At 45.0% G+C, this 17,939-nt stretch overlaps 1 protein-coding gene across 6 annotated transcripts in view; it reads left to right on the forward strand.

Annotated features, from left to right (window-relative positions):
* The first annotated feature begins 352 nt into the window (after positions 1 to 352).
* The window catches only part of DIP2B (disco interacting protein 2 homolog B), a 252,843-nt gene continuing 235,256 nt past the window's right edge, over positions 353 to 17,939 (forward strand). For 3 of the 6 annotated variants that reach the window (XM_054442806.2, XM_054442810.2, XM_063646940.1), the window contains exon 1: positions 371 to 620. In XM_054442806.2, the coding sequence (XP_054298781.1) occupies positions 521 to 620 (100 nt within the window). In that variant the 5' untranslated portion in view covers positions 371 to 520. Of the gene's footprint in view, positions 621 to 17,939 lie in introns of all 6 variants that reach the window. The other 3 variants (XM_054442808.2, XM_063646939.1, XM_054442807.1) reach the window with 2 other exon arrangements.

The following is a 17,939-nucleotide window of genomic DNA, read 5'->3' on the forward strand; positions in this document are numbered from 1 at the left end:
AGATAGGACCAGGAGCCACAGCGAAGGAGGTGGCCTGTGATTAGGTTTTTATAAATGGGCAGGTATTAATCAGGGGAAATGGAGTAAAGGACACGACAGACATACATTGCTAAGTCTAGTATTGGAAAAAGTAAGGCCTGGGACCCCTAAAAACTTGCTCGAGAGCGAAAGGTAAATGCTGTGTCCACACTACTGTGGTAAAGCCTACGGTCCATATACCATGAGCCCGTTTCGCGTAGGGAAATTCGAGTGGAGGGCTTGGGCCCGTCGTTCTGGTAGTTTCCCAGTAGAGGGCGCCGTAGGCATGTGCGTCTTCAGCCTTACTAGGCTGTGGAGGCGGTGCGTCCTCCTGGCCGGGGGCGGGGCCGTCGCGCTCACGTGACTTTTGCTCATGGCGGCGGCGGTGTTGGTGGCGCTCGGCGGCCGGAGCCGGATCCTGTAGCCGGGTGTGGGCCCGTGTCTGTCCGTCCCTCCTTCGGCCCCCTCTCTTGTCTTCCGGAGTGTGGCTGGCGGAGCTGGGATGGCGGAACGAGGCCTGGAGCCGTCGCCGGCCGCGGTGGCGGCGCTGCCGCCTGAAGTGCGGGCGCAGCTGGCGGAGCTGGAGCTGGAGCTCTCGGAGGGTAGGAACCGGGCCGGGGAGAGGGCGCCCGGGACCCTGTGGATCGCGGCGACTGGGGAGATGGGTCCCCGCCGCGCGCCCTGGCGGTCGTGCGGCGAGGGGGACGAGGGTGCAGAGAATCCGGCCTGGCACTCCACGACCGTCTTCCCTCCTCTCCCACCCCACTAAGTGGTTTCCTGTGGCTTTGTTTTCCCGTGGAGGGGACTAAGTAAGGGCTTGTGGAAAGGTCCTCCCGGGCCCACACTGCTTCTGCGCTTCCTGCCCCCCAAAACCCGAGACAAAGCTGCGCCCTCCCGCTTCTGCCCAGGCGTCTGGGCCAGGTGGGGTGAGGGGGAGGGCTGCGAGGAGGGTGGCTGACAGCTTTCTCCTTTCCTCTCCCCTTTTCGTGGAGGGCTCCACACCTTGTTCCAGCCCCCCTTCCCCCTTTCAAAAAGAGAAAGACACATGGGAAATCCGCAGCAGCATTTCTTCTCTTTCCTTTAACAATGCGCGATGCCTCCCCAGTGACAGGAGTGAGACAGAAGCGGGTGAGCCATTTAGGGTCCTAGGAAGATAAGAAGCAGTGGCATTAACCCAGAGAGACACATCGTGCTGCTTTTAGACTACCTTTGTCATAAGAGGTTATTTTTTTCCTGGTGTCTGTTATTCGGGTTGAATTTTCCGCATCTGGTCACCTTTTGGAGTCTTTGAAGAGGGAAGGAGAGGAGGCTACCGTTTACTTGCAAATCCTGGCTGGCATTCTTTCTTTTGACAATGGATTGGGACAGGGAGGGTTCGATTTATTTTCAGAATTAAAAAGGAATGGAATAAATCAAGCCACAGTTATTAGAGAACTCCTTGTACAACAATGAGAGAAACACAGTGCTCCGTTGTGGGCATGTGATCAGGCTTGTGGGGCAGTTGTGATCAGTTCTGTGTAAAGTTCCTGTTTTTATCACTGGCTGCCCCTGAGACAAAAGCAGCATTTTCTCCAAGCTTGATACCAGTACTTTGATTGTGTCTCCAGAGTTGCATATTCTTATTGAGTTCCTTGTGGAAGGCCCTCTTCACTAGCATTTTTCAAGTGGATCAGAAACTCTTGATTGGAAAAGAAGAAGGTGACCAACTCCCAGGAGCTTATTAAACATTACTTATTGTTTACTTATTAAGGCATTATGGTTCCCTCCCCTCTGAGAATCCTTTACAATGAAAAACCAAAAATAGAGTTGAATGTTATAAATCCTGTTGGGCATTGAAGGAAATAATTATTTTTAATAACCCTTTTAATAACCCAATGTGTAGGGAAGTGCTGTTTTTACCTGTACTTAACTATCAACGTGTTATTTTTCAATTAATCCAGTTTTCAAGTTATTCTTCGGTCAGTCCCGGGAATCACTGGTATTAGATTAGTTTGTTTCTGTGAAGTGTTTAAGAAGATAGAAATCCTTTGGGTTTGTCTGCCCAGTTATACCTTTGTTTGAAATAGTCACCAGATGAATCCATTTGCGGTAGACTTGAATGGCTGAGGCTTAGTTTGTTTAAATGTAAATTTCTTTAAGTTCCCCCCGCTTCGAAAATCGAGGGGCTTTTTGCATTACCATCAATTCTGTCTCTCAAGATAACTCATTCTTCTCCTAGACTAAGGCATTGACATTAAATCTGTGTTGACTTGCATTAAAATCTGACTTTTAAAACTGCTATTTGAAAGTAACAAATCATCTAGCTTTGATTAGAGAGAGGTTTGCCTGGATGCTTGCGTCAGAGGGAGATTAAAAATAGGAGTCGATTGCTTTCACACGGAGAGGGAAATCCTGGAAGCTCCTTATTCTGGGTATATCTGCTTCCAGCTGATTGTTGTTTACATCTCTGGGTGTTTCTAGACATCTCTAGAATGTCTAGAAACATTCTGAGGGACTATTTCTAGGACCTACACTGATTAGCTCACCTCTGTCTCCTTCAGAAAGGTGTGAAACTTCTACAAATTGTGAATGCCAAGGCTTAAAAATTTTAAGGACAAGTGCATGGTTTGCTTTCCAATGAAGGATTATTTTGGTTGGCATCTGACTTGGTTTGAATTTGTTTCTTATAGATATACTACACTTCTCGTATTTCATCTGTTTTAGCAATGGATGACTCTGGAAAAAATACAATTGAAAAACTTGGGCCTGCAGTGTCAGCATATTGGTCATCTTTCTTGCTTAAAGTACAGGGGATGGTTGGCTGGAGAAGTAGACAGACATTAGTAATTCAAATGAAGTTAAAATAATCCAAAAGTCCCCATATCTGTGTAGTATGGTGTTATTTGTGATGCCTGTAGCATATTTGGAGCTAAGTTTTGTTTGTTTTGCATTTTCTCTACAGTTACTCTGCTCTAACATAAGTACTTTGCCTTTTTTTGTTTTAGATGCTTTTCTTTTGTTTGTTTTTTTTGAGATGGAGTCTCACACTGTTGCCCGATCTCAGCTTACTGCAACCTGTGCCTCCCAGGGTCAAGCAGTTCTCCTGCCTCAGCCTCCCCAGTAGCTGGGATTACAGGCAAGCGCCACTACTGCCGGGCTAATTTTTTTTGTATTTTTAGTAGAGACCGGGTTTCACTGTGTTGGCCAGGCTGATCTTAAACTCCTGACCTCAAATGATCCACCCACCTCAGCCTCCCGAAGTGTTAGGATTACAGGCGTGAGCCACCGCTAAAGATGCTTTTAACTGTGTGTTTATCATACTTTGCTGACAGTGGTGCACTCATTTCTCTATTTTCATTTTTTCTTTCTTTTTTTTTTTTTTTTTTTAAGGTTCAGGCTGTCATTGGTCCTAATCATAGCAATAATCTGAGCTGTATGCTGTTAAAGAATTTTCTTTGTGCTTGTCTATATTTTCAGCTGCAGGCTTTGGTAATAGATCAGCCAACTCTGTGCTGAAATGCAGGTTTGTGCCTGCTTTGGGCTCTTTGCCGCAGAGCGTGTTGCAGAGCCCTGTGATGTGTCTGGTGCTTCAGGCAGGTCACCAGGCAGCTTCCTGGTTAAAACCTGCTTCTGTCACAAAAAGAACAGGCTGAAACTGCCTGGAAATCATTGAAAAATTGAATTTCCACATAAGAATGAGCTTTTCTATAGACGAGTTGAATAGGTAGAAGGTTTCTGCAAGTATTTCTGTGACTGAAATTTTTAATGATCCACATATTTTATTATTATATGCTTGACAGCTCTGTTGTTTGGACTTATGTATATGGTCTAGTCAAGTATATGTACATAAAGTAGCACTAATGGGGATAATTAATTTGCTTAAATCTGTCCAATAATACATTATATTTGTGTAATGATCTTTTTGTACATTGTCATTTGAGCTTCACTAAACTTCGCTAGATAGAATAGGTATTGTTACCACACACCCCCCCTTTCTTTTTTTTGGCTTAACAGAAGGGAAAACTTGTACTCAGAAAGATTGTTTTGTCTAAAGCTGCATACCTAATAAGTGTCATGATCCTAAGCCGTCATGTGACGATGACATTGGAATGATTTAAATATCTGTGCTGTCATTGCACAAGCTGTTAACTAATTTTTACTCTAAGGAAATGCTACCTTTTTTTTTTTTTTTTGCGATGGAGTTTCGCTTGTTGCCCAGGCTGGAGTGAAATGGTGCGATCTCAGCTCACTGCAACCTCTGCCTCCCAGGTTCAGGTGATTGTCCTGCCTCAGCCTTTCTGAGTAGCTGGGATTACAGGCATGTGCCACCACGCCCGGCTAATTTTGTAGTAGAGACGGGTTTTCTCCATGTTGAGACTCTGAGGTCTCGATCTCCCGACCTCAGATGATCCACCTGCCTTGGCCTCCTGAAGTGCTGGAATTACAGGTGTGAACCACTGCACCTGGCCCTAAACAGTTCTATACCACAGTGTTGATTCTGTCTCTGAAATCTCTTTCAAATCCATAACTTATGCATTCAGTTCAGCAGACGTGTACTTTGTGCCTACTGTGTGCAAATGAGCAGGATACCCTGGTAGCTTTTAAGAAGCTCTGAGTCAGGCAGGGAAATCATTGAAAACTGCCAACAAAACAGTGCATGACCATGCTGGAGTTACGTACAGAGGCTGCCTTCTAAGAAAAGAGGAAGCTATCTGCTTTATCGTTGTTGTGAGAGACAGAAGAGAATTATAAATACAAGATTGGATTGTGTGGCTAGTAGAGCGGGTTGTAATTTAGCATGTGCAGTTCAGCCATAAGTGCAACGTGAAGAATGTTCCTATACTTCTGTGGCATGCAGGAAGGAGCTCAAGTCTTTCAGTGTCTGAGAACAGTCCAAAGATGACAACTGGAAAGGTATTTAAGATAAAATAACACTCACAGGAAGGGATCCTCCCTTTTCTTGTTTGAACACTTCTCTGAGCACAAACAGCAAACATAGTCCCATCCTCCCTTTCTCCTGCCTGTTTCATCACATAGCTTTGTGGTCCTTAAAGCATGGCACAGGGTCTACCACGAAGGCAAAGGGATAAGAGAAGGCTGCTTCCTAGGAATTGCAGTGACTTTTAATGGGGAAGAGGTGGGAGAGTTGAAGAGGCAAAGGAAGAGATGTTGGATAAAGATTTTACAGTCTCAGAAGGGGGCAGGTAGACTTAAGCCACCATAAAACTGGTAAATCCCTCCTGCTTTACCTATCATGGGAAACGGGGCCACTTATCCGAAAATCTGTAGCTTAGTCATAGATTCGTAGGATACACCTTTATCAAAGTTCTGTCTAAGCAGTTGTAACACCTGATGCTAGGAGTATTAAGGAAAGCAGGAATGTAGATTTTTTAATAACCAAGAATGGGCATTATCTAAGCGATCTACCTCCGGAACTTGCGTGTGTGTTTTTGGTGGGCAGGAGCTCATCTTCAGAATTACTGTCAGAGCCTGTGACACATTCCTTTGAAAATCCTCATGGTGGCAGATTTCAAGTCTTTGAGGGTAGAGTTTCATTTATAGGTCACCTGGAATCAAGTAGAGAAAAGCTGGTTAATATTCTTTTAGAACCCAAACTAGTTGTGACTGAAAAAATTAGAGTGATTATAAACTGATTTTAGTTGTGATTGTCAAAAAAAATCACAATGATTGTAAACTGGTTTTGAGGGCAGTTCCAGAAGAGAATTTACAGATAAATTCACTGGAAGAATTATTCACCTTATTGAAAAGAGTGGCTTGTATGGATACCCTTGTTCTGGTGTGTATTTTGAAAAATTAATCTTGTTGTTTGACAGCCCCATGGCATTGAGTTGGATTTTTGAATAAGATAAATCATTAACATGTCACGCTTAGCTCAGCCCTTGGTTGCAACTTTCTGTCCTAGCCTGTGTAAGACTTAGCACTTCAGGGTTGAAAGTTCATATGACTGGCTAAAAAGGGCCTTCATACTATATTTGTATTCTAGTTACTAGAGTTCTCCATGGTTCTCTCTCATGTGACTAGTTCAGGGATACTCTTTGAAATGTTCCTTCTTGCTTGTATGCACAGTTTCTCATAAATCTTTAAGGGTTCAGCTAAAGTACCACTTTTTTTTTTTTTTTTTTTTTTTGAGATGGAGTTTCACTCTTGTTGCCCAGGCTGGAGTGTAATGGTATGATCTCAGCTCACCACAACCTCCACCTCCTGGGTTCAAACGATTCTTCTGCCTCAGCCTCCCGAGTATCTGGGATTACAGGCATGTGCCACCACGCCTGGCTAATTTTGTATTTTTAGTAGAGACGGGGTTTTTCTATGTTGGTCAGGCTGGTCTTGAACTCCCGACCTCAGGTGATCTACCTGCCTCAGCCTCCCAAAGTGCTGGGATTACAGGCATGAGCCACTGCGCCTGGCTTTGCTTTTTTTTTTTTTTTTTTTGTTTGAGACGGAGTCTCTCCCTGTCACCCATGCTGGAGTGCAATGGCACGATCTCGGCTCACTGCAACCTCCGCCTCTTGGGTTCAAGCGATTCTCTGCCTCAGCCTCCCGAGTAGCTGGGATTACAGGCGTCTTCCACCATGCCTGGCTAATTTTTTGTGTCCTTAGTAGAGATGGGGTTTCACCAGTTGACCAGGCTGGTCTCGAACTCTTGACCTTGTGATCCACCTGCTTCGGCCTCCCAAAGTGCTGGGATTACAGGTGTGAGCCACCGTGCCAGGCTCAAGTACCACCTTTTTTGTAAACCTATCCCTGACCAGTGTGATTTCTACTTTTTTTTGAGACAGGGGCTCACTCTGTTGCTCAGACTGTGCAGTGGCACGATCTTGGCTCACCACAACCCCCACCTTCCAGGCTCAAGCGAATCTCCTGCCTCAGCCTCTCCAATAGCTGGGACTACAGGCAAATGTCACTACCATCTGGCTAATTTTTATATTTTTAGTAGAGACGGGGTTTCACTATGTTGGCCAGGCTGGTCTTGAGCTCCTGACCTCAAATGATCCACCTGCCTTGGTCTCCCAAAGTGCTGGGATTACAGGCATGAGCCACCAGGCCAGGCCAATCATATATTTTGTAAGTATTTAAATTAAATTGCTTTTCATTTTATCTCTTAAAAATTTTTTTTTAAAAGTAGAGACAAGGCCGGGCGCAGTGGCTCGCGCCTGTAATCCCAGCACTTTGGGAGGCCGAGGGGGGCGGATCATGAGGTCAAGAGATCAAGACCATCCTGGCCAACATGGTGAAATCTTGTCTCTACTAAAAATACAAAAATTAGCTCGGCATGGTGGCTTGCACCTGTAGTCCCAGCTACTTGGGAAGCTGAGGCAGGATAATTGCTTGAACTCAGGAGGCAGATGTTGCAGTGAGCCGAGATCGCGTCACTGCACTCCGGCCTGGCAACAGAGTGAGACTCCATCTCAAAAAAAAAAAAAAAAAAATTAAGATGAGGTCTTACTATGTTCAGCCCAGGCTGGTCTCAAATTCCTGAACTCCTTTTGCCTTGGCTCCCCCAAAGTGCTGAGGTTATAGGTGTGAGCCACCGAGTCTGGCCTTAGCTCAATGGAAGCTCTTTTTTTTTTTTTTTTTTTTTTTTTGAGATAGAGTCTTGCTCTGTCCCCCAGGCTGGAGTGCAGTGGCGTGATCTCTGCTCACTGCAGCCTCCACCTCCTGAGTTCAAGTGATTCTCCTGCCTCAGCCTCCTGAGTAGCTGGGATTACAGGCTTGTGCCACCACGCCCGGCTAATTTTTGTATTTTTAGTAGAGACGGGGTTTCGCCACCTTGGCCAGGCTGGTCTCAAACTCCTGACCTCTGGTGATCCGCCCGCATTGGCCTCCCAAAGTCCCGGGATTACAGGCTTGAGCCACTGCACCTGGCCTCAATGTAAGCTCTTGTAGAGAGAGGTCCTTCGTATCTGAAATTTATTTTAAATAACTCGCAACTATTTATTTCTTATATCGTTTTAGGAATACAATAAATTTTTGGTCACTTCAATTTGAATTGAAAAATAAAGTCTCAGTTTTGGGGACTTGATTTTGACATAAGGTAGTGTTGTGTAATCATTTGAGAAGCACATATTTTGACATCTGGTGGGCCTGGGTTGAAGTTCTGTCTGTATCATTTATTAGCTCTGTGACCTTGGACAAACTGTCTAACCTCCCAGGTATGAGTTTTGTCAACACTTAAAAAAGGAATGACGGTGGTGTGCCGTGGCTCCCGCCTGTAATCCCAGCACTTTGGGAGGCAGAGCCGGGTGGATTGCCTGAGCTCAGGAGTTCGAGACCAGCCTGGGCAACATGGTGAAACCCCATCTCTACTAAAATACAAAAAAATTAGCCGGGCGTGGTGGCATGCGCCTTTAGTCCCAGCTACTCGGGAGGCTGAGGTAGGAGAATTGCTTGAACCTGGGAGGCGGAGGTTGCAGTGAGCTGGGACCGCACCACTGCACTGCAGCCTGGGCGACAGAGCAAGACACCGTCTCAGCAACAACAACAAAAAGGAATGACACCCTCCTTGGAGTTGTAAGGAGGTTTAAAATAAGATAATAGAAAAGCTGAGTATAGCATGGCATGCAGTGAGCACTCAGCACATGTAATCTTTATTGCTGCTGATAGTGAATGGATGCGTGGAGACTTGGCAGTTTTTACTATCTTGTGTTACTTAGTAGAATAAGGTTATATATGAAGTGATGAATGGAATCAATTTGTGATAAATTTTTTGAAAGTAAGGCTTCACTCCATCATCAGTTGTTCCTGTTGGCACCTATATCCTTAGTCCAGTACATGTTGGGTCACTGCAAGCAGTTGACTAGAGCAGAAGACTCGCTGGTCTCTTTCATACAGACATCTCACATATGTACATTTCTGAGCCTACAGATTCAGGCAAATGCCTGTGACATGTAAGCTTGGTTTCTGACACTTAGCATCTACAAGCTATGAAAAGGGACATATGGATGTTTAGAACCTTCAGAAACTATGGTTTTTACTCTTCCGTTTCTTATCCCTCACTTGTCCTCAGTGAACATATCCTTTTAGTTCCTCTTTCAAAAGTTTTCTGGCTGGACTTGGTGGCTCACACCTGCAATCTCGGTACTTTGGGAGGCTGAGGTGGGCAGATCACCTGAGGTCAGGAGTTTGAGACCAGCCTGGCTATAACATGGTGAAACCCCGTCTCTACTGAAAATACAAAAACTAGCCGGGCATGGTGGCAGGCGCCTGTAATCCTAGCTACTCGGGAGGCTGAGGCAGGAGAATCGCTTGAACCTGGGAGGCGGAGGTTGCAGGGAGCTGACTGAGATCATGCCACTGCACTCCAGCCTGGGAGACAGAGTGAGACTCCGTCTCAAAAAAAAAAAAAAAAGTGTTCTTGATCTTCTTTTCCTTAGAGTTTATTTACCACCAGCCTTCGTGAGTCCTCTCAGACTTAATTGGTCTGACTGTAGTCTCTTTTTAGCTCTAGATTGATCTTTCATGTTTTAAAAATACTACTTTTATTTAAAACCATTGCTAAATCTAAAGCTCTGTCACTCAGTTGTCTTTTTTTTTTTTTTTTTTTTGAGACGGAGTTTTGCTCTTGTTGCCCAGGCTGGAGTGCAATGGCATGATCTCAGCTCACCATAACCTCTGCCTCCCGGGTTCAAGAGATTCTCCTGCCTCAGCCTTCTGAGTAGCTGGGATTACAGGCATGCGCCATCAGGCCCAGCTAATTTTGTAGTTTTAGTAGAGACGGGGTTTCTCTATGTTGGTCAGGCTGGTCGCGAACTCCCAACCTCAGGTGATCCGCCCACCTCTGCTTCCCAAAGTGCTGGGATTACACTTGTGAGCCACTGCGCCTGGCCTTTTTTTTCTTTTTCTTAAAGATAGTCTTGCTCTGTCATCCAGGCTAGAGACCAGTGGTGCGATTGTAGCTCACTGCAGCTTCTAATTTCTGGGCTCAAGTGATCCTCCTGACTCTGACTACAGGTGTGCGCCACGATGCCTGGCTAATTTCTTCTTTTCTTTTCTTTTTTTTCTTTTTTGAGACAGAGTTGCCCAGGCTGGAGTGCAGTGGCACCATCTTGGCTCAAAACATCCTCCTCCCAGGTTGAAGTGATTCTCGTGCCTCAGCCTCCCAAGTAGCTGGGATTATATGCATGCACCACCCCGCTAATTTTTGTATTTTTTGTAGATACAGGGTTTTGCCATACTGGCCAGTGCCTGGCTAATATTTTATTTGATTTTTTTGGTAGAGATAGGGATCTCACTATGTTGCCCAGGCTGGTCTTGATCTTCTGGGCTCAAGTGATCCTCCTGCCTCAGCCTCCTAAAGCACTGGGATTACAGACATGAGCAATTGTGCTGGGCCTCAATTATCTTTGAATTCGAAGTTTCCTAAAAGTGGAGATGGTTTCCTATATTCTTTACCCTTAGGGTCTCAGTTAGTACTTTTGTACACATCAAATGGTCCATCTCTTTTTGTTGATTGTTTATATCATAGAGGATTGAGAGTTTTTTATATCTTTGTGTTTATAGTGCATAAGGTACTTTCTGGTGTGGATGCTCTTTTATGAGTAAGAAAGGTTCTGAAAGGCCATTTCTTTGGAAATTCCATAGTGTCACAGCTGTCTGAATCTTTGGATACATGGGTTGGATTCGTTGGACCTGAAAACTCTAAAATTATATGCAGGAATTTTTTTTTTTTTTTTGGTTGAGACAGGGTCTTGCTCTGTCACCCAGGCTGGAGTGCAGTGGTGTGAATGTGGCTCACTGCAGCCTTGACCTCCTGGGATCAAGTGATCCTTCCACCTTAGCCTCCCAAGTAGCTCGGGCCACAGGTGTGTGCCACCATGTCCAGCTAATTTTTTAATTTTTTGTAGAGTTGGGCTCTTGCCATGTTGCCCAGGCTGGTCTTAAACTCCTGGGCTCAAGAAGTCCTCCCATCTTGGCCTCCCAAAGTGGTGGGATTATAGGCATGAGCCACCACACCTGGCTGTATGCAGGATTTTGAGTGAGAGTGCTTATGTGTCTTTTTTGGGATCTGGGTCTACAGCTTTCATCAGTTTCTTAAAGAGAGCTATGAAGCAAAGTTAACCAAGCCTATGCATTATCACCTTTCTTTCTTTTTTTTTTTTTTTGAGATGGAGTCTCGCACTGTGGCACAGGCTGGAGTGCAGTGGCGCAATCTCGGCTCACTGTAAGCTCCGCCTCCTGCGTTCACGCCATTCTCCTGCCTCAGTTTCCTGAGTAGCTGGGACTACAGGCACCCGCCACCATGCCTGGCTAATTTTTGTATTTTTAGTAGAGATGGGATTTCACTGTGTTAACCAGGATGGTTTCGATCTCCTGACCTCGTGATCTGCCTGCCTTAGCCTCCCAAAGTGCTGGGATTACAGGTGTGAGCCACCGCACCCGGCTGCATTAGCACCTTTCATTCTCACTAGTTTATAAGGAAGACCAGAGTCCCTCAGCTTCCCTCCCTAACACTTGGCAGACTCATCTGTATCAGTTCCACCCATATCTCCTTTCTTTTCTCAGGAGGAACTGTCCTCTTCCTGTTCGAAGGTCTGTCCCTCCATGTTCTTACTCTCATCTCTTCTCTTTTGAGATCTTGGAATCTCACTTTATTGATTGATCTGTTCATTTACAGTCTCTCTTTGTTTCTTTCATCTTCAACCTCTCACTTAACACTTGGCCCTTGACTCTTTGCCTTCAGCCTATACATTATGTTTTTGAAACAGGGTCTCACTCTGTTGCCCAGGCTGCAGTGTAGTGGGGTGCTCACTGCAGCCTTGACTTCCCGGGCTCAAGTGATCCTCCCACCTTAGCCTCTCAAGTAGCTGGGACTACAGGTACATTCCACCATGCCCGGCTAATTTTTAAATTTTTTGTAGCAACAAGGTCTTGCTTTGTTGCCCAGGCTGGTCTTGAACTCCTGGGCTCAAATAATCTTCTCACCTCAGCCTCCCAGAACGTTGGGATTACAGGCATAAGCCACCATGCCCAGCCTCCCAGCTTTAAAAAAACACACACAAAACTTTGCCACAGTCTTGCATGAGAATATGCTTGCTTTCATGTGCTGGCCCTCTCTCCCTCTCTCAAGCCTGAAAGGTGTGGCCTACATTTCCTTCCTCTTATTTCTTACCTTTGCTTACTGCTCAGTCCATTTCCCCTGCCTCATTAAGCCTCTGAAACAACTGTCTCCAAGGCTACCACTGACTCCTAATTTCAGACTGCAGAGAACCTGCTGGATATGGCATCTCTCTCTGCAGCATTGTACACTGTGGACCATTTCTTTTTTTTTTTTTTTTTAGATGGAATCTCACCCTGTTTCCCAGGCTGGAGCGCAATGGCGCAATCTCGGCTCACTGCAACCCCCTCTCCCGGGTTAAAACAATTCTGCCTCAGCCTCCCAGGTAGCTGAGGATTAACAGGCGCCTGCCACCACGCTCAGCTAATTTTTGTATTTTAGTAGAGATGGGGTTTCACCATGTTGGCCAGGCTAGTCTCAAACTCCTGACCTCGTGATCCGCCTGCCTCGGCCTCCAAAATGCTGGAATTACAGGCGTGAGCCACCACCCCTGGCCCTACACTGTGGACCAGTATCTTTATGAAAGTCTCCCCTTCCTAACCTTTGTGGCATAGTTTCCTTCTGGCTTCCTAACCTTCCTTGTGCTCTCTCTGGGGTTTCTTCTGCTCTTTCTTTCTCTTGATGAGGGTATTCCTCAGATTTGTGTCTGTTCTTCACCTCACTTTACATACACAGATAAGTAATCTTATCTGTGCTCAGGGCTTCAGCTGTCATGGCTGTGCACATGGTTCCCTAGTCTGTATTTGTAGCCCTGACTTCCTCTGCTCTAGACATTCCATTGGTTCCCCCCATGCTAACTTGGTAAGTCTAAAACAACTCTGTTTCAACTTCCTTCTCCACCCCTGCCCCCACCTCCCTGCTTCCCAGATACCTGTATTTCAGAATGTCCACTTACTATCTCCATCCATTTCTGCTGCTATGACAAAATACCTTAGACTTGGTAAATTATAAATGATAGAAATTTATTGCTCACAGTTTGGAAGCTAGGAAGTCATAGATCAAGAAGTCAGAAGATTTATTGTCTGATGAGAGCCTGCTGTCTACTTCAAAGATGGTACCTTCTTGTTGCATCTTCACATGGTGGGAGGGGCAAACAGGCTCCCTCAAGCTTGTTTTATAAGCACTCCTCTTTCATGACCTGATCACCTCCTAGAGGCACCATCTCTCTCTCTCTCTCTCTCTCTCTCTCTCTCTCTATCTCTATCGAGAGAGTCTTGCTCGTCACCAAGGCTGGAGTGCAGTGGCGAGATCATAGCTCACAGTAGCCTTGGATTCCTGGGCTTAAGCAGTCCTCCCACCTCAGCCTCCCAAGTAGCTGGGATAACAGGCGTGTGCCACCACACCTGGCTGATTTCTTTTTTTATAGAGATGGGGTCTCGTTATGTTTCCCAGACTGGTCTCAAACCCCTGGCCATGAACGATACTCCCACCTTGGCCTCCCAAAGTGCAGAGATTATGACTGTGAGCCACTGTGCCTGGACCCCGTCTCTTAATACTATCACATTGGGAATTAAGTTCCAATATAGGAATTTTTGGGGGACACTGACATTCAGACCACAGTAACTTACCGAAGTCAAAAAATTGAGAGTCATCCTTATATTCTAAAAAAATTTTGTTTTGGCCGGACACAGTGGCTCATGCCTATAATCCCAGCACTTAGGGAGGCCGAGGTGGGCGGATCACCTGAGGTCAGGAGTTCGAGACCAGCCTGGCCAACATGGCGAAAGCCCATCTGTACTAAAAATGCAAAAATTAGCTGCGTGTGGTGGCAGGTGCCTGTAATCCCAGCTACTCAGGAGACTAGGCTGAGTTAGAATTGCTTGAACCCAGGAGACGGAGGTTGCAGTGAGCCGAGATCACAGTGAGCCGAGATTGTGCCACTGCACTCCAGCCTTGGCGACAGAGCAAGACTCCGTCTCAAAATCCGCCTCCTGGGTTCACGCCATTCTCCTGCCTTAGCCTCCTGAGTAGCTGGGACTACAGGCGCCTGCTACCATGCCCGGCTAATTTTTTTGTATTTTTTTAGTAGAGACGGGGTTTCACCGTGTTAGCCAGGATGGTCTCGATCTTCTGACCTCGTGATCCGCCCGCCTTGGCCTCCCAAAGTGCTGGGATTACAGGCCTGAGCCACCGCGCCCGACCAAAAAATTTGTTTCAATTAAATTTTTTTTTTTTTTTAATAGAGATGGGGTTTTGCAGTGTTTCCCTGGCTGGTCTCACTCCTGGGCTAAAGTGATCCACCCGTCTTGACCTCCCAAAGTGCTGAGATTACAGGTGTGAGCCACCTCGCCCAGTGATCCATATTCTAATGGATCACTGAGTCTTGTTGTTTCTACTTCCTGTTCTCCATACCATTCCAGTATTAGTTCAGGCACTTATTTCTTGCTTAGACTAATGAGGTAGTCTCCTAACTCATCAGCCTGTCTCAGTCTCTTCTCCCTTCAGCAGGTCCTTCTCTACCCTGTCATTTGATTGATCATTCTGAAACACAAACCTAATTGTGTTCTTTTCCCTGTTTAAAACTTTTCCTTGGCTTCTCTCAGTCACAGGATAAACTCTAAGCATCTTTCTTTGTATATCAAGACCTGCCTGCCTTTTTAACCTCATTTCCTGCTCTGTCTATATTTGTTGTCTGCTCTCTAGCCATGCCAGATGACTTGCACTTCCATGAATGCACTGCTTTTTTTCACTTGTATGCTTGTGTATACATGGCCATTCTCTAAAATGTCCACTCTGGCATGTTCTTCCCCTTTTTTTGCCTGGTTAACTTCTGTTTCAGTTTCCTGTGAGTTTCCAGTTAACTTCTGTTTCATTCCAGTTTCCTTTTCTAAGCTCTTTTAAGAAATTAAATCTCTGTATAAGTAGTCATCAGTTATTGAGAGCTTATGATGTAATAGGTCCTGTGCTTAGCACTTCATATACCTTGCCTGGCTAGTAAGTAGGTGCTGAATACATAGCTTCTATTAGCATAATGATGAGGGAACTGAGGTAGCGAAAAGCACCTGAACATTGCATACAATGTATCTTGCCACCTGTGGTTACACATTTCCCATAAGGTAGCATTCTGGATGCATGGCACTGGGAAGGAGCACTGAATTTAGGAGTCATGCTGAATTGGGTTCACACTCCGTATGGTCTTGGGCAACTTTTTTTTTTTTTTTTGAGACAGAATCTCTTTCTTATTGCCCACGCTGGAGTCAATAGTGCGACCTCGGCTCACTGCAACCTCCGCCTCCTGGGTTCAAGCAATTCTGCTTCCTCAGCCTCCCGAGTAGCTGGGATTACGGGCACCCGCTACCATGCCTGGCTAATTTTTGTATTTTAGTAGAGATGGACTTTCACCATGTTGGCCAGGCTGACCTCAAGTGATCGCCCACCTCAGCCTCCCAAAGTACTGGGATTACAGGCGTGAGCCGCAATGCCTGGCCCTTGGGCAAGTCTTTGAAATGTGTTTCTAATCTTAACCCTAGAGATAGGTATGCAGTTTCTGTACAGTGTGCTGGGATTGGAAACCAAGTCTGTTTGGTTCTAAGCCCTGTGGTGTTTCCACACAGCCGTTTTGACCTCCTTCTCCCTGAATCTTGTTCCAAGTAGTTTCAGTAGAATTCTCCTGCATCTTAACTGATATGTCTCATTTTCCTTAGGATACAACTTCTGTCTTTTTTTGTTTGTTTTTTTGAGACAGAGTCTTGGTCTGTCCCCCAAGCTAGAGTGCAGTGGCATGATCTTAGCTCACTGCAACCTCAAACTCCTGTACACAAGCGATCGTCCAAGTAGCTGGGATTACAGGTCCATGTCACCATGCCTGGCTAATTTTTTATTTTTTGTAGAGACGGGTCTCACTTTGTTGCCCAGGCTGGTCTTGAACTCCTGGGCTCAAGCAGTCCTCCTGCCTTGGCTGTCCAAAGTTCTGGGATTACAGGCATGAATGACTGCACCTGGCCACAGCTTCTGCCTTTATTTTTTTGGGGGTAGGGCTCCCTGGAGGGAGAAGAATGGGAATGTTCTATCTTATTCTCAGAGAAAAAGGTATAAGGGTGTGATTTGTTATTTCTCACCGTGCTTTGCAGGAACTAGAGGGGTTAACACTCTGTAGATTATATTTGGAGAGTTTCCTTCATACCAGTATAACTACTGGCAGTGTGACTCTTATTTCTTTTCTTATTTCTTAAAATTTTTGTAGAGATGGGGTCTCACTGTATTGCCCAGGTTCGCCTTAAGCTCCTGGGCTCAAGCGATCCTCCCACCTTGGCCTCCCAAAGTGTTGGGATTACAGGCATGAGCCATTATGCTGAGCCTCTTTTATTTCTTAAAAGAATGAAAAATATGAAGGTCATCTATAAAGTGAAAGGTAGTTTTATGTACTTGTCTTTTGTTGTGAAGTTACTTTTTCTTCCTTGAATTGAGATGGAGATGATGAGAAGCTGAAAGGGGAAACTCAGGATGATAATATTTTGGATGCTACATGGGACAGCCCTAAATGAAAATCCACAGGTCTAGCCTAGCATCTTTGAAAGGTCTGTGTTGTGAACAGGCCTCGAGCTTCTGGGCTATTAATACAGGGTTATACTTACATTGTGATGCAGAAAGAGTTTTTAGTCTTTTTTCCCCCAGGATATTTAATGTTTAATGTAAAAATTAATGTATAAATGAGTGTAGATGTTTCCGTGAATGACATGTACTTTAATTGGTTTTTCTTGGAGGTTTTTTTTTTTTTGTGGTGAAGGAATAGTGCTCTAATACCCTTTATTTTTGGAGGACTGTTGCTTTTAGGCATACATTAAAGCATCTGCAAGATTTTTTTTTCTTTTTCTTTCTAAGGACGTGAGATCATACTGTTGTAAGTTAATCATGGGCCAGAACTTGTGGCTTTTAATTCAGTTCAGGCATGAATAAATTTTACAGTGCTGACCAGTCTTGTCATTGAATCTCCTATTTTTTTTTTTGAGATGAAGTCTTACTTGTCACCCAGGCTGGAGTGCAGTGACACGATCTCGGCTCACTGCAACCTCCACCTCCTGGGTTCAAGCCGTTGTCCTGCATCAGCCTCCCCAGTAGCTGAGACTACAGGTGCGCACCACCATGCTCAGCTAATTTTTTATTTTTAGTGGAGACAGGGTTTCACCATGTTGGCCAGACTGGTCTCAAACTCGTGACCTCGTGATCTGCCTGCCTCCGCCTTCCAAAGTGCTGGGACTACAGGCGTGAGCCACCGCGCCCGGCCTGAATCTCCTTTTAAAAAAAAATCAACCCAGCAAGGAATTGTTAGGTAGAAGCTTCTGATGGTTCTTGTTTAGTAAATCTGTGACAAAGGCAAAGACACTGTCTTAAAATTTTAAAAAGTCATTCATGATTTATTTGACTTCCTCTCTGGTTTGGAGAAACTTTCATTTTTAAGTTGAACATGTAGAACAAGCAGTGGTATGAGTTTTTCTTCCATAGTTCTTTGCTTGTTTTTCTTCAAGAAAACCAACAAAAGTACTAGAAAATGAACATCCTGTTAAAAAAACAACTTCTCCATTTGTCGGTTCTCTGAGCTCTGATTTCTAATGTTACCCCTATATCATAGCTATTTTTAAAATTATCTTAAAGTTAGGAAATTATTATTTGCATAAATATTCCCATCTCCCCTAAGTAAGCTGCATGAGGACAGCACACAGTGTCCTTTAGTGAAAATGGTTTTCGATTCAGCTAGTGAATGAATCTAGATTCTACCATCAGCTTCCCTATCTGCCTTTTTTCTTACTAGTATCTGACACTCTTCTATTACAATCACATGGGTTTCCTCACTCTTTCTTGACAAGCTCATTCCTGTCTCTGCATTTGTAGCAAGTATTTTCCCTGTCGGGACTGCTTTTTCTCCTAT

The sequence above is a fragment of the Pongo pygmaeus genome, chromosome 10 (assembly GCF_028885625.2).
Source record: "Pongo pygmaeus isolate AG05252 chromosome 10, NHGRI_mPonPyg2-v2.0_pri, whole genome shotgun sequence".
Lineage (NCBI taxonomy): Eukaryota > Metazoa > Chordata > Mammalia > Primates > Hominidae > Pongo > Pongo pygmaeus.